Raw genomic sequence first — 23,244 nt, 5'->3', positions numbered from 1 at the left:
AATGCTTTCCCAACATTTTCATCTAGCCAGATCTAACTTTTTTGCATATCTCCAGTTGCGCCACCTTATCAATACTCGAAAATGGGACAGGAGTGGATTTGGCGCATGGTCGGATCTCAATATATGTTTACAAAAATTTACATTAGGCAATTCCTCTATATCTCTTATGTATGACATTATGCTCTCTAAACAAACATTAATCCTTCGTGATAAACTGGTCGCAAATTGGACTCCCTTCTTCCCGGCATTAGATACTGGGAAAATTAAACAGAGTATGATTAACTTAAAGAAATGTGAAATTCCACGGAGTTGGAGGGAATCCCATTTAAAGCTTATTAATAATTACTACTTATCCCCTTTGAGAATGGTAAAATTATATCCAACTAACGAAGGGGTCTGCCCCCGCTGCAAGAAACCTAAAGCAGATACTTTACATATGTTCTGGTACTGTCCAAAGATTATTCAACTATGGCGGAAGCTAGAATATTGGTTTAAAGTATTATATAAGACATCCATTACTCTGTCTCCCAACAAGATAATATGGCTAGAAGTTCCTAGTAATAAGGGTTTTCAAACAAAAGTCTTAAACACCATTATTTTAGCTGTTAGGCAGCAGATTGTTAAACATTGGCAATCTAATGTAACTCTGGGAGTAACCCAGATGTTACAACAGATTCAAAATCAAATTATCTATGAATCATTTCACTTAAAAACTGCTTTTGAAAGAAGAATAAAATCCTTTTTAGTTGGCTGGTTACCAATTATTCAATCATACCCTGCAGTTATACAAAAAGCCATTCTTGCTCCATTTCTCTCCTCAGACTCTTTTATGGATTTAGTAGCCTTGGATCTCTTTCCACATTCATGGATAATTGGACACAGAATAATTTAAAGAAGGAGAAAGTTAATTAGGGTTAAAAAGGGTAGTAGGATAAGTAAAATGTTAGAAAAGAAAGAAGAAGGAAAAAAAGGAAGCAAGAGCAAAACTAGTCAGGAGAAGACACCAAAAGAATAAGGAAAGAATCAGATACAGAGTGAATATTGTATGATATGAGAAGGAGAAGGAAGGGAGGAAAGGGAAAGGAAGGGGAAAGAAAGGAGGAAGGAAAGTAGGAAAGGGAAGAGAAAAAAAAAGAAAAGAAAAAAGAAAGAGACGAGTCCTCTGCAGCCCGAGTAGGAAGGCGAGGGAGGGAGAGAAGGGATAAAGAGAGAGAAAAGTTGGAAAGGGGGAGAAAGGAAAAGAAAAAGGGGGGGGGGGGGGAAAGGGAAAGAATTTTTTTTTATTTTTTTTTGTTTCTGTTTTTTGTTTTTTTTTGTTTTTGTTTTTGTTTTTGTTTTTGTTTTCGTTTTTTGTTTGAATGTGTCCACTGTTTATCATATGCGAAAAATTTCCAACAGCATATGCAAATGAATTATATGAGAATATATTGTTAGCTCTCTTTTATTTTTTTGTTGTGTTCCACAAAATGCTGTATTTAAGGAGAGATTTATTATTCAAATCTTATGTTATCTCCCCTTGTTTTCTTTACACCTGACCCTGCGTGGTGCACAAAGGTGTAAATGTATGTAATTATGCTTGCTGTTGGATATATAAATAAAGAATATAAAAAAAAAAAAAAAAAAGATCCATATGTAATTCATCCTAGCACCGTTGGCAACACACGGATCACTTAAAGTGACAGTATTCTTATATTTAAATTATATACATTATGGAATTTTTTACCCCCCACTCTTATTTTCTTCTATTTACACAGATATCCTCCTTCCCTCCCCACATAATTAATATGATTTGTTATTCCCAAATATGTCATATATTATTTAAGGACTTAACAACCAATTATCTTTACAAAAAATTATTTTCCTCATTTAGACCATTAGGGGCTAGGGTACCTAAATTAAAATCCATCTACTTTCTCGTCTTAGTAGGATATTGTCGACATCACCTCCTCGTGTACCCAGACTAACTTTGTCAATTCCTATTAATCTGAAGGTACTTGGTGATGAGTTATGAAACTCAGTAAAGTGTCTTGCTACACTAGATGTATTGACATCATGTTCGATGTCTCTAAGATGTTCCAACGTACGATCACGTAAGGCCCTAATATCTTTCAGGAATCCCTGAATATCCATTGAGATGTATATTTTTTTTAGTAGACATCCCAAAGTATTGATCTAGGCCAATTTTGGTATATTTCATGCTACCATTTCACCGCCAAATGCGATCAAATACAAAAAATAATTCACTTTTTCACAAATTTTTTCACAAACTTTTGGTTTCTCACTGAAATTATTTACAAAACAGCTTGTGCAATTATGGCATAAATGGTTGTAAATTTTTCTCTGGGATCCCCTTTGTTCAGAAATAGCAGACATATATGGCTTTGGCGTTGCTTTTTGGTAATTAGAAGGCTGCTAAATGCCACTGTGCACCACACGTGTATTATGCCCAGCAGTGAAGGGGTTAATTAGGGAGCATGTAGGGAGCTTTTTGGGATAGTTTTAGTGTAGTGTAGTAGACAACCCCAAGTATTGATCTAGGCCCATTTTGGTATATTTCATGCCACCATTTCACCGCCAAATGCGATCAAATTAAAAAAAACTTTAAATTTTTCACAATTTTAGGTTTCTCACTGAAATCATTTACAAACAGCTTGTGCAATTATGGCACAAATGGTTGTAAATGCTTCTCTGGGATCCCCTTTATTCAGAAATAGCAGACATATATGGCTTTGGCGTTGCTTTTTGGTACTTAGAAGGCCGCTAAATGCCGCTGCGCATCACACGTGTATTATGGCTAGCAGTGAAGGGGTTAATTATGTAGCTTGTAGGGAGCTTGCAGGGTTAATTTTAGCTTTAGTGTAGAGCTCAGCCTCCCACCTGAAACATCAGACCCCCTGATCCCTCCCAAACAGCTCTCTTCCCTCCCCCACCCCACAATTGTCCCCACCATCTTAAGTACTGGCAGCAACTCTGCCAGTACTAAAATAAAAGGTATATTTAGGATTTTTTTTAAAAAACAAAAGCATATTGACATATGCTGATGTGTAGGACCCCCCCTTAGCCCCCAACCTGACTGATCCCCCACCAAACAGCTCTCTAACCCTCCCCCTCTGCCTTAATGGGTGCCATCTTGGGTACTGGCAGCTGTCTGCCAGTACCCAGTTTAGAATAAAATTGTATTTTTTTTAAAAATGTTCCCATTTTCTGTAGTGTAGCTCTCCCCACCACCAAAGACCAACCCCCACCCCCTCCTAGATACCTTCAATTGTTTTTAAAAATATTAAAATACCCCTTTCTCCCACTTATAGAAACAAAACTTTTCTGTAGTGTAGCGGTTCCCACCCGCTCCCGCCCCGTGCACGCGCCCGTCCGCCGCCCCCCGTGCGCGCCCCCATCGGCCGCACCCCCGATCCCGCCCCCTCTACATTACCCGGCCCATCGATGGCCGCCCACCCGCCTCCCAAGTCGGCTCCCACCCACCAACGATACCGGCCATCGATGTCCGGTGCAGAGAGGGCCACAGAGTGGCTCTCTCTGCATCGGATGGCCCAGGGGTGTTATTGCAGGATGCCTCGATATCGAGGCATCCTGCAATAACCGGAAAGCGACTGGAAGCGAGCAGGATCGCTTCCAGCCGCTTTAAACCCCTAATGTCGTACAGGGTACGTCGCTGGTCTTTTAAGACCAGGTTGTGTGCGACTTACCCTGTACGACATGCGTCGTTAAGGGGTTAATACAATTTGTTTGTGTGTTATTTGCATATAAATTCTACGCTTTTGATAAAATACAATTTTTGGTGACATTTTTTTTTACAATTTTTGAGGCACCTTAGCAATACAATTATTTTCCGGTAAATTTGTGTGTGAATGGTTCAATTATTCATTTTGTATGATTTTTAAAATTACAAATTTAATTGTGCACTTCTGTATGCATCTCTTCCCATATGCAAATGCAACATACACCCCAGATTTATCAAGCCCCTACGGCAGCAAGTTCTCACTAGAACTTGCTCGCCGTGATTTATCAAGAAGCGGTCACAAGACCGCTGCTTCCCTAAGCTGTTCGCCACCTCTAAACTGGCGAAATTCAATCTCCTCGGTCGAGTCCGACCGAGGAGATTGACAGCTCCTGCCCGCGCATGATTGGCTGTGCGCGGGCAGGGGGCGGGATTGCACGCAAGTGCAAAATTGCGCTCGTGTGCAATGCCAAATACCTGCGGGTAATTTCGCCCCGCCACAGGCGAGCTGAGGCGTACAGGGGCGCGTATATGCGCCCCTGTACGCCTCAGCTATAATAAATCTAGCCCTAGTGAGACATCCTGTTTTTAGGGTTAAAAGTGGCTTTAGATAATTCCACTAGGGAAGTAGGACTGGCAAGTAAAAATATTGCCAGCCCAAAGACCATTAGATCATTGGGCCCTTAGAGAGAACAATGAAAAATGAAAATATTAGTACATTTATTCCAACTAGAACTTAAAAGGACACAATCAATGCATGCATAATAAAAAGGCAATGCAAAAGCAGACGTGCATATAAAAATATTGTGCACATTTAGATAATGGAAGTTCTTTTTTTTTTTTTTTTTTAAATGGTGTGCACATTTTGACTTTCTTGTTCCTTTAAGTTCAGAAATGTTCAGTATGGTTCGGGATACATGGCTAGGGATACAATAGGCAACATCAGCTATTTCAAATAGGAAAATAAAGGTGAAGGATATATTTATAAACAATAGATTACACCCCAGTAGGCAAAATGGATCATTTTGAACACATTAAAAATGGGAGAAAATATTAGAGTACACTGTAACTTTAAAGGAACACACACACACTATATATATATATATATATATATATATATATATATATATATATATATATATATATATTTGTAGACAAAGTGCACTCCAAACGTTCCAATCAGCAGCCTTGGGTGCAACCAACAGTATGTGTAGATAGGTAGAAGAAAGTGCACTCCAAAGGACTTACTTGTAGATTACAAATAAAGTGGATCTACAAGTAAGTCCTTTGGAGTGCACTCTCTTCTACATATATATATATACACACACACACACACACACATAATTATATATATATCCTTCATGAGGGTTCAAATGCATAGTAGATGGCCGCTCATGCTGTTCTGATCCCGGATTGATTCTTTTGAAAGATCCCCACACTAAGATCTGGATTTGCACAAATATTAGTGTGTTGATCTTTCACTAGAATCCGGCTATGAAAAGATCCAAATGCACTATATATTTATTAATTTATGTATTTTAGACTCCTGTGAGGTCAACAGCTTGTTTTTTCAAAAGTGTCACACAATATAGGCTATCACAAGAGAGAGAAGGCATGCTCCTTGCGCCTGTGTTTCTGTAGATTTATATGACAAACTCTGTTGTACATTTTAAATGAAAAAAAATATGGTGTGGTAAAATAACATGCGTTAACATGTACTTGCTAACATTATAGATGGAAGCAACCGATTTTAAATGGAGGAAATGGGTAATTAAACAGTGTGTCCTCTATCTCCCGAACATACATCACAAAGGACAAGTTCATATTGTGACTACAGACAGTGAAGGGAGAAGCATTTATGGCACAGAGTGATTTATAAATGGGACCCATTGAACCAGAAATAACTGCTCTTGTGAACTATAATTAGGTCTTAGGACTCTGCCAGTATCTACTTTATAATTGTGCAAGTAATGATTGAGCTGTTGAGTTTATTCATGAAAAAGAAACCTTCATTATTATATTTCCAAAATAACATGAAAAAGTAACTTAATGTTCGACATGTGCAAAAAATTTGGTTTGGCAAAAACTTCTGAAAAATTAGATTTCCGAATATTCAGCTGCCGTACTCTTCTGCATTTATTTTATTTTAAACTGTAATGAAAAAAATAATAAATTTGTGAGTGAGTTTTGGAGTAGGCTGCCGGAGCACAGGGTATTAGAATGGAATGACTAGATTAAAAAGTAATTTACAGCACCATCTTCAATAGAAGTGATCAATTAAAGTCCCTATAAAATATTGCTTAGATTCCCAAACTGATTTTAAAACATGTAAAGTTTACCATCACTTTAATGTAAATGAATGTTGTGTCAGTAAATTAATGTAAAATATTTTATACAGTATATAAAACGGATATAGCATTGGAAGCATTGAAAAAGATCTGTACACTAAATAGGTTTTAAATATAATCAGTTTTTAAAGAATCATCATTTTAAAAAATCTATTACGGTGATCTATGTAACAGGTTAGACAAACTGCTGTATACTTAAAGGGATATAAACCCCAAAATGTTTTCTTTCATGATCAGTGCGATGTGTTCGAATCAGCGAAGACAAGGTTTCAAGGAGGGTAGCAGTCATGTTTGTCTTGCCAGCTGATAGACTTACCTTGCCTTAAATAGCTAGCGTAGGTGTAGCACAACTTAGGTCCTGCTGGCAATATCTGTGCCGTGTAGATCCACTTCAAGTATGGCATTGCAGCTCGCCAACACTGCTTAGCCATGCTCCTTTTATTTGAAAATAGCCAGACCAATGGACAGCGAGGCCGACGAGGCCAGAAAGGCAGTTTCTCAGCGGTCTGTCAATGTTTTGACTATCATTGCCAGAGAGAGAATGTGCTTTACTTTACTAAACAAAATCATCATCATTATTATTATTATTATTATTTATTAGTAATCATCATCATGGGCTAAACCAATGAATAATCTATTTATTTACATATTTTTGTACTGGTTAAGTTTATTTTGTTTAGTTCAATATTGCTGTCTGAACTAGGAAGTAGAGTGTGGATAGCATTAAAAAAATAAATAAAAAAAAACGACTACTGTATTTTATTAGTACTATCATTACTATTATTATTTATATTTTTGCTTTATTTAAAAAGCAAGGTATACATTAAACAAAATTTTTCTAGATACAACACAAAGGATAGCAACTTGCAAGAGTATAACGTTTTTTTAAGTTGCATTCATATCTGAATCGTGAAAGGTTATTTTTTAATTGACTGTTTCCAGGAACCAAGATAAAGCAGAAATGTGGAGTTGCAAAAGATTTAAATGGCTAAATTAAAGGGACAGTCTACACCAAATTTTTTATTGCTTGAAAAGATAGATAATCCCTCTATTACCCATTCCCTAGTTTTGCATTACCAACACAGTTATATAAATACAGGAAGCCCTCAGTTTACGCCGTGGTTAGGTACCAGAAGGAATGGTTGTAAATCGAAACCGTTGTAAATTGAAACCCAGTTTATAATGTAAGTCAATGGGAAGTGAAGGAGAAAGGTTCCAGGCCCCTCTCAAAATTGTCATAAGTAACACCTAATACATTATTTTAAAAGCTTTGAAATGAAGACTTTAAATGCTAGACAGCATTATAAACCTAATAAAATAATCACACAACACAGAATATATAATCAAGCTTAAGTTAAATAAACAAAAACTTTTGCTAGACAGCATTATAAACCTAATAAAATAATCACACAACACAGACTTCACTTGCATTTTTCTGCAAACAGTTCTTTATATGCATTCCAATCTGGACTGAGTTATAGACAGGAAGACCTTGTTCCTTTGAAAGCTGCTCGATAGCTCAGGTCTGGTTAAACTGATTAATTTCAGCTTGCTTTGCTTTGCTGTTAGACAAGCGGACAGCTCCACCTACTGGCTATTTTAATAAATGCACTGCTTCTCAATGCTTTTCAATAGCAGTCACATGACTGGAAAAAAAGGTTGTTATTCTGAAACAGTGTAAATTGAACCGTTGTAAAACGAGGGCCACCTGTACACTTTTTACCTATGTGATTACCTTGTATCTAAGACTCTGCAAACTGCCCCCTTATTTCAGTTCTTCTGACAGACATCCATTTTAGCCAATCAGAGCTTGCTCACTGGAACTCCACGTGCGAGAGCACAGTGTTATCTATATGATAAACGTGAACTAACACCCTCTAGTGGTGAAAAACTGTCAAAATGGCCTGAGAGAAGAGGCAGCCTTCAAGAGCTTAGAAATTAGCATATGAACCTCCTAGGTTTAGCTTTCAACTAAGAATACCAAGAGAACAAAACAAAATTGGTGATAAAAGTAACTTGGAAAATTGTTTAAAATTACATTCTCTATCTGAATCATGAAAGTTTATTTTGGACTAGACTGTCCCTTTAACAAAAAAAAATATAAGTAAAAACAAACAAAATATAAGACTGCAACAATACTATAAATCTATATCAAGCAGAAAAACGGCTCTATAAATAAAAAGCAGTACATGAGTGTATGACTGCAGAAAACAGCTGTAATATATTAATTATGAGAATATCTCCAGTTAAGTGGTAGTAAATATATATATATATATATATATACACACACACACACACACACACACACACAGAAAGATACATCCCAACTCTCCCAGAAGTTCCGGGATTCTCCCGGATTGAAATAGTGTCTCCCTGACGCCCGCAAACCATACACAACATCCATTCCATTCTCCCCCTCTATTACACACATGGTATATCCCAGATGCGCCCACTCTGTGCATCTCCCTTTAATATATGGTCAGTGAGCTCTGCCCATCTGTGGGGCGGGACAGGCTTTACGCGTTAGGCGACTATTGGCTGAGCAACTGCAGGATCTCACCCACTTATTCATATCATGAAGCCTGGCCGGGGTATCCGGAGTCAATGGCACAGACCCTCCCCCCTTCACAGCCTCACATCAGAATGTGACATGCAGCATCGCTAACGCGGAAACAAGGTTAAAGTAATAGGCTGAACATAGGTTGTTACATGCACATAACTGCCTGTTCCTCATGTAATAATTATTGTGCTTCTGCCCTATAAAATGTCAAGTAGAAAACAAATACAGGTAGCCCTCAGTTTACACCAGGGTTAGGTTCCAGAAGGAATGGTTGTAAATCGAAACCGTTGTAAATTGAAACCCAGTTTATAATGTAAGTCAATGGGAAGTGAGGGAGATAGGTTCCAGGCCCCTCTCAAAATTGTCATAAGTAACCACTAATACATTATTTTTAAAGCTTTGACATGAAGACTTTAAATGCTAAACAGCATTATAAACCTAAAAAAATAATCACACAACACAGAATATATAATTAAACTAAGTTAAATGAACAAAAACATTTGCTACACAGCATTATAAACCTAATAAAATAATCACACAACACAGACTTCACTTGCATTTTTCTGCAAACAGTTCTTTCTATGCATTCCAATCTGGACTGATTTATATACAGGAAGATCTTGTTCCTTTGAAATCTGCTCGATAGCTCAGGTCTAGTTAGACTGATTAATTTTAGTTTGCTTGGCTTTGCTGCAACACAAGCGGACAGCTCCACCTACTGGCTATTTTAATTAATGCACTGGTTTTCAATAGCAGTCACATGACTGGAAAAAAAGGTTGATATTCTGAAACGGTGAAAATTGAACCGTTGTAAAACGAGGGCCACCTGGGTATAGGGATTTCCTGCAGTAAGTAGCTCCTCAAATAACAAATCCAAAACAAACTTATGCACCGATTCATCTTTTTTTCTATAGATTAATTCTTTATCTAAATAACTAGAAAAGCAAACAACATTAGCTACTAGCGAAATTTGATGTATTATAGAAAATAACCCATGACTATAAGAGCATGGTAATATAGAAAGCTATGGAATATGAAAATAGGTTATGTTCTGATTGTGGTAATTATTTTTTATAGTAATACTAAAACAAGCCAATTGGTGCTTTTTGAGCGGGAAGCTACAAAACTGATAAAGCAATAAATATTTCAACAATTTCTCAACCAGTTAACTTTAGAGTCTTCCCTTTTGTGGTAATGGCCAATATTGTTGACTCTTAGTATAATTATACATTTGTCATCTCCTGATAATGTTTTGTTTTTTTAAACCTTAACCTTTAGTTACACATAGCATATGTACGTATGCCGCTGAAACAGTAATACAAGCTTTACTAGAAACATTTTTGCTAATGGAAGTATATTGCAAACAAGTTTCTCTTTATAGCTGAAATGCTTTGAGGAACGATTGAGTTTTGACATTTATATCCCCTTAACAATGAACATTGCAAGAAAGGTACTTGGCTTGAAACAGATGGCTCATTAGTTTGTTCTACGTGTAGGTAACGGTTAAGTTTCAACAGAGATTCCACCCTGATGCCCAAGTCCAACTCTCAAATACTATACAGTTCTATGAAAATGACATAAGTCAACCTCTGATGTATGGGCCTTGTAAGGAAGGTACAACAATACTGCTCTGGGCACAGAGAGATAAGGGTCCATTTCCAGTTGTCATTTTTGCTCTTCAGAAGATAAGTTCCCATGGTTTATTTTTATAAACACACAAGATACACAAAGAACAAATGCAAGGAACAGATGTCAGTTTCAGCTTTTATGGTCAGAGATCTGCCCAGTTGTTTCCATGTTCCTGCTTTCCCTGTTTTCTTGTCCCCTGAATTTTCTATTTTCCACACCTTTACCTCGGCTTAAAAGAGCAGTAAATACAGTAGATTTGCATAATCAACAAATGCATGATAAAAAGAAAATGCAATAGCACTTAGTCGAGATTTTCAAAGAAAAGAAAAGTGGCGTGGCCGAGCAGAGCGGGCAGGTGGCGATGTCTCTCCCATAAAAGGCACACTCCAAATATTGCTGGTGGGACCTAAGTTGCACTACACCTACGCTAACTACCTCAGGCGATGTAGTCTTGCCAGCTGATGAGACAAACATGGCTGCTACCCTCCTTGCAACCTGCACTTTGCACTGGTGTTGATATGTCCAAATCAAAGTGCAGTCCACTCCCAATAGCACGCCCTGCTAACTCTCCCTGAATGCCTATACCTACATCAGAGCTAACCTACACTCCCCCTGCACTGCCCAGCTAACTCCCCCATGACCACCTACACCTACGTCTCGCCTAACCTACAGACCCCTGGAACACACAGCTAAATTGCTAATACCACTTATACTTAAGTAATGTCTAACCTACACTCCCCTGGAACGCCCCAGCGAACTCCCACATACTGCCTGCTATCTGACAAATATCCGACTATAATAAACTATACTAAATAGTAAACATCCCAATTATAACTATAGGAGCTATGTCGTTAAAATTATAAACAATGTGTAAATTATGTGTCACGGACATGCACTAAACGTCGGTGGCCGACCGCCAGAAGGTAGCACCCCCAAACAAGTGGTATCCCCAGGTGCCTCATCAAATAGCCAACAACATAAAAGGGCCACTTGATCCCCTGCACCCTGCTGGATTGGCACCCCTTTTAAGTTTCAGAATGGGGTACAGTTCCAGGAACCCAGCTAGGCCGACGAGGTTCTTGACAAAATATGCACTGTCATGTACAATGTAGATTATTTAAAATATTGTATATATCTTAAAAGGGATTTAATGCAGTGCTCGACAAATCTGTTTATAAATTAGGAGCCAGACATATTTTTAGGAGCCAGACAGTGGCAGTTGTATATAGAGATATGAAGGATAACCCAAAAAGTTAGGAGCCAGGGGTAAAATTCTAGGAGCCAGTGGCTACCTGGCTCCTGGGTTTGTCGAGCCCTGATTTAATGTTTATTTGAAAATATATGTTTAAAATAAAAGAAAGCAACATGAAATACCTTTTTTTACTCTTTAGATATATACAATACTTTAAACAATATGCATTGTACATGACTATGCATACCATTTAAACATTGACCCCTAAACTGTCATAAACACTAATTGTAGAAGCTAAGGCCCTACACATAAATATTAAATATTTTAAATAATGCATTGTTATGTAGAATGCATATTATTAAAATATTTGCATATAAATTAAAATGTAATTAATGTTGCTTGCTGTGTTTATTATTTGTTATTAAAGACAGTATAATTAAAATTACAGTTCTACATAACTCCATTCCTGTTATATAAAAACATAATTTAAATGCCACTGACTACAACATAAATATATACAAACATATATGTCTATGTTATCACTAATATACACAACAAGTTAACATAAATACATTTACATTTATATGCAATACTTAAAATAAAAAGCAATATACCATGACAATGCATACCATTTTAAATAATGAATATCAATGCAAGGCCAGACTACATTATATCTACAATGTTTAAAATAAAATTCATGGCCATGTATAATGCATATTAGTTTACTTCATAGCTAAAAAAATACTTATTTGATATAGACAGGGCTTGTGCTACAATAGAGGCAGACAAAGTGACTGCCTTTGGGTACCCTTGCAGTGGTTGGGGGCAAAAAATTGGTGCATGACATGCATTTAAAAAAAAAAAGATCATGGCAAGGAACAGAATGACAAGGGACCTGTTACTGCTGGCCAGAAGACGCTCAAGAAATAAGATTCTTCAGACTGACCTAATTTAAGAACCCTTTGGAGTAGTTTTTTTTTTTCTTTGAATTATTTGTTATTTTATTCCATATATATTCCATTATATATCCTATATTATAAAAGGCCAGGTATGTTTGTGCAATGCAGTCATGCACAGTAGAGACTGCATGAAACAAACATACCTGGCCTTAAGAATCAAAAATGTGTCTGTGCGAGAGGCCACGAGGCCTTAAGGATCAGTGGCGGCATGTGTGTGAGGATCATCACTGGAGGGGGGCGGGAGGAGGTGGGACCACTACACTGCTTACAGTGGCGTGGGAGGGGGGAAAAAAATTGAGAGCGTCAGGAAGAGGGGATCAGAGGGTAGGGAAAGGTTTTGATTTTGGTCCATGTAACGGGCTTTAAGACTAATATATATATATATATATATATATATATACATACATATATACACACACACACACCACCCATAGCTGGAATCACTAACTACAGACCCAGCTGCCAAAAGGGTGAACACATCACTACATTGCAAACCAATTACAGGCAATTGCCTCTTAGATGCACATAGTAGCCATCCACAACATGTGTATAAAGGTATAGTCAACGGGCAATTCTTACGAGCCAGAAGAAATTGTACCCTAGATTCAGATTTTGCCAGGTAATTAAAAGATTTGACACAGTGATTTAGAGACAGAAGCTATAATAGAGAAACGGTGTAAAATGTGTCTAGAGAAGTGGAATCCTTGGATAGGAAGCAAGTGCTCAGCAAGAAAAAACTGGGATCGGAACAAAAAGGACTGAGATTTGTCACAAAATTCTCAAACAAATTTTCTGGAGTATGGAATATCATCAAAAAATACATGCCTATCCTGTAAGGAGATGACACCTTAAAACATGTCATTAAACAGGGCTGTGACTTTGTATACTCCAGAAACTTAACTATAGTTAATATGCTTTCACCAAGCATGCTACCTGATTTAGGTGCTCGCAGCTTATGGCTGGAGGTTGTGGGTACCTATAAATGTGGGAAGCCTCGCAAACAAGGAGAAGGATTTAAATCCTTTGTAACTGATGAAACCTTTACCACCCAGGGTTGTAGAAAATGCTCTTCAACATATGTAATTTATTTAGTTGAGTGCTCTGAGCATAAGAAACAATATGTTGGGTTAACCACTAGGGACATACGCACCAGGATTAAAGAACACTTGGGTTACATCTCCAATGACATACATTGCTCAGCGCTATCTAGACATTTCATCCAGGTACACAACTAAAGTGTTAAAAAATTTAAATGGAATGCAATTGAGGTAGTACGTACGCCATGGAGGGGAGGTAGTAAACAAAAAATTCTGGAGAGACAGGAAATTTATTAGATGGGTTCAATTCACAATTTGATTGTATTAACTACTGGGAATAATAATTGTAAACAAATAGATGTATGTGCAATATGCTAAAAGTATTTTAGGCATCACTATAATTAGTACAAACAATTTAAATGCTCTTTGTAGAAATTATCTGTCTCTATATTATGAGACTAAAGGTGAAAGACAATGAGAGAAGACATTTATAAGTGTTTGCACAAGTATAGTCCGAACCGTATGTCTAATGCAACTAAACTAGATAAATTGTATAATATATATATAATTTGGATATGGCGATGTGAACAAGCCACACATACAAACTAAGATCATAATTGTCTTGAAGAAGGCACATAAATGGATCGAAATGTCGACATTTAAAATTAATGTGAAACAAATTTGGAAATAAAATTGCACTGTTCTTTAGTTCAATACAAGTCCTGTGAGTGCCCTTCTACATTTAGACATATATATATTTATTTATTATATTATATATAAACATTTTATTTTTATTTCTTTATTATGCTGATTATAGGATGTATAATGGTTGGATGGACAGGATTTGTGTGTCAGTTGAAGGGTAGTTTTGTGGTTGTAATAATGGATAGTGAGGCCAGACCACGTTACTGAAGCTTAGTCACATTAATAGTTCATAGTATTGGTTGGTTAACTCAATGTAGATGGTGCTGGGTTTGCCGCTGTTAGGACTGGTTATGGTGAGTTTGGTTGTAAGCAAGATATTTTCTATGGTTTTGGCGAGTTAATTAAATATAGAGGATTATTATTATTATTATTTTTTATCATGCTCACTGAGTATTAGACTGGCTTTTCTCAGGTATAAGGCAATTATATTAGGTCAGCACACCCTACAGATAAAAGGGTACATAAACAAGCCGCACATATTGGCTACTGGCATAGGATACAGCAGCTACTATGTTGAAGCTACTCAGACAGAAAGTAATAGCAGTCACTATTACCTGAGAGCTACTGCTGCATTTTTTTAAGCCTGGATTTTGATCCATAACTATTAAATGACCCTGCCTCTAAAGTATGGCTAAGTTAGGATCTAGCCCTAGGTGTTTGTGCTTTACTGTATGTCAGCATCATTCAAAATGAATCTTTGTTTTTACATATGATTAAAATCTAATACTATGCTAGAAAATCCAGGATTATTAGCAACTGTTGCAAAATCAAAGGAAACTATAAGTTAACATCTCAATTTTGCTTTTAAATATGAATTGCCCTGTTTTGATGTATACAAATGTAATTCATCCAAAATATTTTACATTTATAGTGTGCAGTTTAATTTATACTTAATAAAAATTGTATTAATTGTAACAGATGTTTCAAATTCAATTGTTCTCAGAATGTATTGTGATGGTTTTTTTAAGCATAAATAGATTTTTTACCAAATTTGGTATAAACTATCAAAATGGGTTACTGCAGACTAAAGCTCCACATTAATGAGGGATTTTGTTATGAGGTGTTGTTGCATGTAAGAAATAGTCTGTCATTTACTTATATTCAGAAATATACAATGCTGTAAAGGTGAAGCACACTAGTGCTGAAAAATAGTGAAAAACAACATTCCTAAGCCCCCATAAAAAGGCAGCTTGCAAACAAATGGCACTACCCTATACCAGAGATAGCACTAGTAACAAATCTGCTGGCACTTTGGGGTACAACTATATTGCTTTCCTTTGTTTATGGTTGAACTTAGTTGTATCTCCCCAGACTTTTAATATTATGAATATTTAATCAGAGAGCTGACTAATGAACATGCTTGTAGAATAGTACATTGTACACTATTTTTCTTTGTATAAATGTTTTGCATGTGATACATTTATATAGCCCATCTGGGAGTGTTTTTGTAACAATACATAGTTGTGCTTATTTTTTTAATAACATTGATTTTCAGACTTGTAACCAAGCCCTAAAGTATCAGATGTAGACTGAAGTCTATAGATTCCTGCTTGCTTCTGTTTGTGTAATGGGTCTTTTCATATGCAGGGGAGAGGGGAGTGTCTGCTTTTCTTGCTTTCTCATTCCCTTTTAATGAGTGTCCCAGCCTAACTTCATCAATAGTGTTAAACTGGGAGCTTCTAAGTAAATTTTTAAAAGGTTTTATACTGGACTTTTAGATCAGTATCTCTATAAATTGTTCTTTATAGTAGCGCCATTTGCATGCACTTAACTGTATAACTAAACTGGTGTATACTGGCCCTTTAATACATTTTAATTTGCTTCTATATATCACCAATTGAGTGTGTGTGTGTATATATATATATATATATATATATATATATATATATATATATATATATATATATATATATATATATATATATATATATATATACACACACACACACATTATATATATATATACATACACACACATAAATACTGTATATACAGTTGTGCTCATAAGTTTACATACCCTGGCAGAATTTATAATTTCTTGGCCATTTTTCAGAGAATATGAATGATAACACAAAAAAATTTCTTTCACTCATGGTTAGTGTTTGTCTGAAGCCATTTATTATCAATCAACTGTGTTTACTCTTTTTAAATCATAATGACAACAGAAACTACCCAAATTACCCTGATTAAAAGTTGACATACCCTGGTGATTTTAGCCTGATAACATGCACACAAGTTGACACAAAGGGGTTTGAATGGCTATTAAAGGTAACCATCCTCACCTGTGATCTGTTTTCTTGTAATTAGTGTGTGTGTGTGTATAAAAGGTCAATGAGTTTCTGGACTCCTGACAGACCCTTGCATCTTTCATCCAGTGCTGCACTGACAATTCTGATTCATGGGGAAAGAAAAAGAATTGTCAAAGGATCTGCGGGAAAAAGGTAGTTGAACTGTATAAAACAGAAAATGGATATAAAAAGATATCCAAGGAATTGAGAATGCAAATCAGCAGTGTTCAAACTCTAATCAAGAAGTGGAAAATGAGGCGTTCTGTTTGATAACGTACTGCATTCATCTTGCCATCAATTCTGACCAAATTTCCTGTGCCTTTGTAGCTCACACATCCCCAAAACATCAGCGATCCACCTTCGTGTTTCACAGTAGGAATGATGTACCTTTCATCATAGGCCTTGTTGACTCCTCTCCAAATGTAGCGTTTATGGTTGTGCCCAAAAAGCTCAATTTTGGTCTCATCACTCCAAATTACTTTGTACCAGAAAGTTTAAGGCTTGTCTCTGTTTGGCGTATTGTAAGTGGGATACTTTGTGGCATTTGCGTAGTAATGGCTTTCTTCTGGCAAATTAAAATGTATTAAAGGGACAGTATACACCAATTTACAGTTATACAGTTAAGTGCATGCAAATGGCACTACTATAAAGAACAATTTATACAGATACTGATCTAAAAGTCCAGTATAAAACCTTCTGCAATGCATATTACATATATAATAAAAATAAATGACTGTGTTAATTGGCCAACCGCAGTACATCATTCATTTTTATATCGCTGTCAACTTCCATAGCGGTGGATCAAAAACCACATTCACTCCACATATTGAAAACATATTCAAACACTGCTGAGTACACCTATACAATATTTGCAATATCCAACCTTTAATTACTCAAGAAACTACAAAAATACTAATTAATTCTCTCATTTTGATAAGCATTGACTACTGCAATCTTCTTCTAAATGGCCTTCCCACAAACGGCGCCTCTCCCCCCTCCAATTTATCATAAATGCTTCAGCTAGACTCATCCATCTACCTCAGCTTCTCCGCTCTGCCAGTCTCTTCACTGGTTCCCAATACACTCTAGAATACAATTCAGCACTCAACAGCCTCACTCATCTCCAAATACTCCCCAACCCATCCTCTTCAAACGGACCAACCTCTGACCTACATCTCTCCACTTTTATATTTTGTCAACGTCCTCTCGCTTCCAAGACTTCTCACATGCAGCTCTTGTCCTCTGCAACTCTCCATCAGACTGTCTCCAGGCACTCTTTTATATCACACCTATTTAGAGAGGTTTACCATCTCTCCTCTTTTTCATGCTACACAATCTTGAACTGCTTGACTCACTGCTGCAAGTACAATCCATGAGACAAGATACCTCAAACCTCATGTGTCTGCACCTTCAACAAGTAGACTGCAAGCTCTTCGGAACAGGACCCTTTTCCTACTGTACTAGATTTCTTTAGTCTGTAATGTTTTTGTATCTTATCACAAATCTTTGTCAATGTAAACCCCTACCTCTGTACCCAGCACTACAGAATGTTGTGGTACTATACAAATAAAGAGTAATAATAATAATAATAACAACAACAACCTCAAAGCAGAAAGTCAAAATCCTGGCAAGAGCAACTCAACCCTACCCCCTTCTAATGTTGACAAATTAAAAACAAAAAATATTCAAAGAATCTGCATGTATTTTTTTTCTGCCAAATGTATGTCATAATAAAAACAGTTCAACTGATAATTCCCAAGTGAGCCATGGCATTCTTAACATTGGAAATCATGAAATAACATTGCACAATTCAGTTTCACCAATGTATCTGATAGGTAAACTCTATCTATATCTGCAGGCACATTATATTTATCTACATTTTGGGAATTTATCAGCCATCTGCTTACAGTGCTGTACATTTATTTTTAAGTGCTTTGCAGGAACATGTGGAAATGACTTTAGAAGTAGCTAGCAAACTACTGTCTGGATTAGATAAAATAAACATCCTGTTACCAGCAATTCATGCTGAAAGTGGAAATGTCCCTTTTGCCTACAGTATTGACTGTAAACCTTGTTTAGTGACACTTTACTTCTAAAGCAGCCCTTGCACATGATTGTTCCTAATATGTTTGGTTAACTAACACTTCTCTCGTTAAAAAAAGCTATGTTTCCTAGTGATTTTGCACTTATATGGCTGATTCAATTTGTGTTAAACTTTGTTCTTAAAGCCACTTTATATAAAAAAAACCAACTTTTATATATCAGATCTAATCTGAAGATTTACAACTGCCAATGAAAAATATGCCAACAAATGTGGTTCTGGAATGGATTACAGCTTTTATTTAAGGGAAACAAAAAATCCTAGAGACTGTTTGAGAGATATATATATATATATATATATATATAGTTTCTGATCATTTATACCCCAAAGATTATGTTGTGCACTACTCCCTATAAAGAGTGAGTAACCCTTTTTATTTGCAACAGTCCTAACTAGAATTTTGTGAAGATTGATACATTTACTAATATGTTAAATGACCAGTACTGTTTTAGACTCACATTGTCCATTGTCAATAAAAAATACATATTTCTTAATTTCAGATGGTTAAAATACATTGTTTGCAGAAACCTACAGAGTTATATATTAGTTATCATCACTGCTTCAAAATTCGCCTGGAAAACTAGTTTACTGACACCCACTAAGGAGCCAGCAATTTACATAGTGATTGGTCTATACCATTCTGCAGCAAAGGGGACAACAATGCAGGGTGGAAGCCATAGGTAGCTGCATTGCTGGTCCCTTTGGTCAGCACTGCAAGACCCCTTGTTCCCAAATGACACTGTCTCTGACTCCTAAGGCTACCGCTGCAAATCCATATGGAGAAACTTTATTGTTCAAAATTACAAAAAGTTACACCACATCTGCACCATATAGCGCTTTTATTGTAAAGTACAGAGAACAAATTCCATATATAGCGTGCTAGGGCGATTAATGAAAGTCACTGGTTCAGTTGTTCATGATGATGCAGAACTTTCTAACGAGACAACTTACCAGCAGCACTCATGTTCTTCCATTGGGTTGCACAACTGTTTAATCCATAATGATTCTTCAGACAAGGGGCAACACAAAGCCCAGCGGTAGAGAAATCAAACACTACGGATAGTCCAGGCTGATCCGTGGGGATAAGAAACAATCACCCTATTCCCGAACAGATGCGGCTCCTACTCTAACTCTATCCAGTAGCCAGAGACGGAGCCGCCTGCTGGAGAGCAAAGAAGCCGCCTTCCCAGTATGGTGATTGGGGAGCGAGCAGAGAGTGCCGAGCCTCCGTGACGTCACGGCCAAACAGAGCCTGCTGAGCCCAGCTCATTCATAGGGATTGAGATTTACTAGATATATATGAATTAGTTCTGGCCAGCACTCTGTTCATCCTGTGTGCTAACAGGCGGACATTACAACTGACATTTCTTCTGATTGCTGTTAAATGGATACAATCGTGAAAATCAAAAGCTCAATGTGCATATTGAATAAAATGATTTTTAAATACTTTTTTTATTAGCAAAAAAAAAAAATGCCTAAACTTTTAGTAAAACCTACCACTGTTTCAGTTTCAGTAACATACACACATATGCTGCACATGCACCCTCTTTAAAAGCTGTCGTACAAGCCGTCATCAGCTCTCTGAACAGGTGGGGTGATTGAATATTGGTGCTTGCATGGCATGGCAGCATACCTGCGTATGCCTATCCAACAGTAATAGCTTTTACAAGAAATAGAACATATATATCATAAACGTTTGTATTAAAAATGTAAATGCACTCATGCACATTTCAGTTATGACCATCCTTGTGTATAATTTTTAAGACACTCAATACAATTAAAACTATAAGCTTTTAACAACCTATGAAACCGTTAGACATAATGTTTTGCTGGAAGGATGGTAAAATAATTGAATGAAAGGTACCCCCCCCCCCCCCCAGAAAACAGGCGTATTGGGGAGTGATTTTCACTCAAAAACCCAACAGAATTATGACATCCCTTATTGTTCCTTTAAAGGGACACTGAACCCACATTTTTTCTTTTGTGATTCAGATAGAGCATGCAATGTTAAGCAACTTTCTAATTTACTCTTATTATCAATTTTTCTTCGTTCTCTTGCTATCTTTATTTGAAAAAGAAGGCATCTAAGCTTTTTTTCTTGGTTCAGGACTCTGGACAGCACTTTTTTTTATTGGTGGATGAATTTATCCACCAATCAGCAAGGACAACCCAGGTTGTTCACCAAAAATGGGCAGGCATCTAAACTTACATTTTTGCATTTCAAATAAAGATACCAAGAGAATAAAGAAAATTTGATAATAGGAGTAAAATTAGAAAGTTGCTTAAAATGTCATGCTCTATCTGAATCAGGAAAGAAAACAATTTGGGTTCAGTGTCCCTTTAAATAAAATGGTAAAGTTTCTTTGACCCTGCTATATGCTACATAATGCTTTCGCAGATCAGTGCAGGGGACCAGTTGCTTCTCACTTTAAGCCAAAACAGAGATAAGATAAACATACTTGGGTTTACATTACAATCAGTATTTCTGATGATGGCTCTGAAATGAGAAAACCTACAGTCTGGTGATAACAAAATGACATTATTACATGTATCTATTTTAGTATACAAAACATTTGCACTGCACTAAGAGTAGAGAGACAATAATTCAATTTTTGCCCATCAACTCTTCCCAGACTCATCCCAGGACCAGGACTATCCCAGGACCAGACTTACTGTCCATCTGAACCACCTACTCCACTCCCATATTACTTTGACACCACATTAGGTATCACATACTGTACCTGGTACTATCACATACCTGGTCCTGGATACTCACCCAACCCTGAATCTCCTGCCTCCCTTCTCTGTTCCACCAACAGTAGGTCACACTATAATGTATGTACCTGTGTTTTTCAACCATTGCCAGGCTACCTTGTCTCCCCCTCCAAGCACTAAACACCCAACCCCCAAACATTCTGACCCTGTCTTAGTGCAACCATGGAATTATTTAAGTAGGAGACAACAGGTAGACAAAGCTCCTTTTATCTAACGCGTTTCACGCATGTGTACATGCGCTTCATCAGAGAGGTGCATTATATATTATATCAGAGGTATATTATATACACTTTACATATATAACAATCATAAAAGCGAAAAATAACTTGGAATTTTACAATCTCAAGATAATACTATGTGTTGGGCTTCAATATTTACTATACATATATTTTAAAATCTGCAATATCCATCTATTTTGTCATTTTTTTATATTTTGCTTAGTGGGTATATTATAAATATACTTTTCTGAATGGCCATCACTTCCAACTTATTTTTTTATTTTTGTGCAAGTGCTAGGATGTGTACTAGTTAATACATGTTCGCCTAATCACCTACAGCATGTTTGATGTTTCCATTGTATCTGAATTTTACCATATAAAATATTTTGTTAATGTTAACATATTAATAAAAACGATACTAACAAACGATACTAACAATTTCGATACTGATGTATCCAAACAGACGGGAACCCTTCCCATCTTGTGACTCTCCTCTTGACATTCTCTACTCTGACAGGCTAAGATGTATTTTTCGTACGGGCATATGGGGGTTGTAGTTTTCTACTTACTGTAGAACACAAAGTGATATCATCCTAAACACTTCATTTCCCAGAGTGCTGCGCGAGTGGCATGGCGGACAGCAATGACTGCGGAGTTTGACGAAGAAGTGGTGTTTGAGGTGGGTGACAATAGCTGATCTTCACCTTCAGCTACTGGGTGTGTGGGTACGGCGCTGCCCATTGGTATCTTGTGTTCTGGGCACAGGAGGCAAGACTAGTGCTTCATGTGTCCTCTGTGATCAGTCTGCATGACAGGTGTGGAGGTAATAGGATCAAATCATCATAATTTTTATTTTATTACAACCTGCAAGTGTATATTTTATTGTCCATGTGTCATGTATTTCCCTTAATGGTGTGCATGACCTGCTTTACAGGCTGCATGCTGACATGCATACACGGTGGCCACAGAACCTCCTTTATTATTGTGCATGGTGATTTGTAGCCTATACATTGTGCAGGAGAATGACTTTCATTTAAGTATAAGGCAGATCATTTTATTTTAAAAAATATGAGAGTAATTTATTTATTTACAGACTTCAGATATGGTATTTGATAATCAGCGGCTTAAAGGGACATTGTACAATAGATTCTTCTTTGCATAAATGTTTTGTAGATGATCCATGATTTATATAGGCCATCTGGGTGTGTTTTTAAATAACATTGTGCTCCTAACCAAGCCCTAAAGTTTTAGATGTATACTGATGTCTACAGACTTCAGTTTGCTTCTGTTTGTCTTTTCATATGCATGGGAGGGGGGAGGTTCTGCTCTCAGCCCCTTCCAGTGGGTGTCCCATGCTAATATCATCAACAATGCTAAATTGGGAGCTTCTAAGTAAGTTTTTAGAAGGTTTTATGCTGGATTCAGTATCTGTGCATATTCTTCTTTATAGTAATGTCTATCACATGCAGTTAAATAAAAATGGGTGTATACTTAACCTTTAAGAAAATGTGTCATTGTATTTTTATTTTTGCTACTTTTGAATGCATGCTATAATTTACCCAATATTCAGCTCTTGTTATTTTCTATAGCAAATTACAGTATCTTTTGTCCTTTTTTTATAAATATTTCTAAAAATTAAAAAAAAAAAAAAAATGATGAATAGGTGTGCTCAGTTGTTCAAGGTGCTTCACCCTTT

The 23,244-nt window shown here is 36.7% G+C and overlaps 2 protein-coding genes across 6 annotated transcripts in view; one reads left to right on the top strand and one right to left on the bottom strand.

Annotated features, from left to right (window-relative positions):
- Positions 1–19,728, bottom strand: part of FGD6 (FYVE, RhoGEF and PH domain containing 6) — a 269,170-nt gene extending 249,442 nt beyond the window's left edge. The window contains exon 1 of the mRNA XM_053716891.1: positions 19,507–19,728. Within this exon, the coding sequence (XP_053572866.1) occupies positions 19,507–19,519 (13 nt within the window). The 5' untranslated portion in view covers positions 19,520–19,728. The remainder of the gene's footprint in view (positions 1–19,506) is intronic.
- A 2,418-nt stretch (positions 19,729–22,146) lies between these two features.
- The window catches only part of VEZT (vezatin, adherens junctions transmembrane protein), a 227,366-nt gene continuing 226,268 nt past the window's right edge, over positions 22,147–23,244 (top strand). For 4 of the 5 annotated variants that reach the window (XM_053716889.1, XM_053716887.1, XM_053716888.1 and 1 more), the window contains exon 1: positions 22,147–22,227. In XM_053716889.1, the coding sequence (XP_053572864.1) occupies positions 22,192–22,227 (36 nt within the window). In that variant the 5' untranslated portion in view covers positions 22,147–22,191. Of the gene's footprint in view, positions 22,228–22,261; positions 22,372–23,244 lie in introns of those variants that run through there. The other variant, XM_053716890.1, reaches the window with a different exon arrangement.

The sequence above is a fragment of the Bombina bombina genome, chromosome 6 (genome assembly GCF_027579735.1).
Source record: "Bombina bombina isolate aBomBom1 chromosome 6, aBomBom1.pri, whole genome shotgun sequence".
Taxonomy (NCBI): Eukaryota; Metazoa; Chordata; class Amphibia; order Anura; family Bombinatoridae; genus Bombina; species Bombina bombina.
The sequence above is the reverse complement of the archived record's forward strand: the minus strand, read 5'-3'. Positions and strand labels throughout refer to the sequence as shown.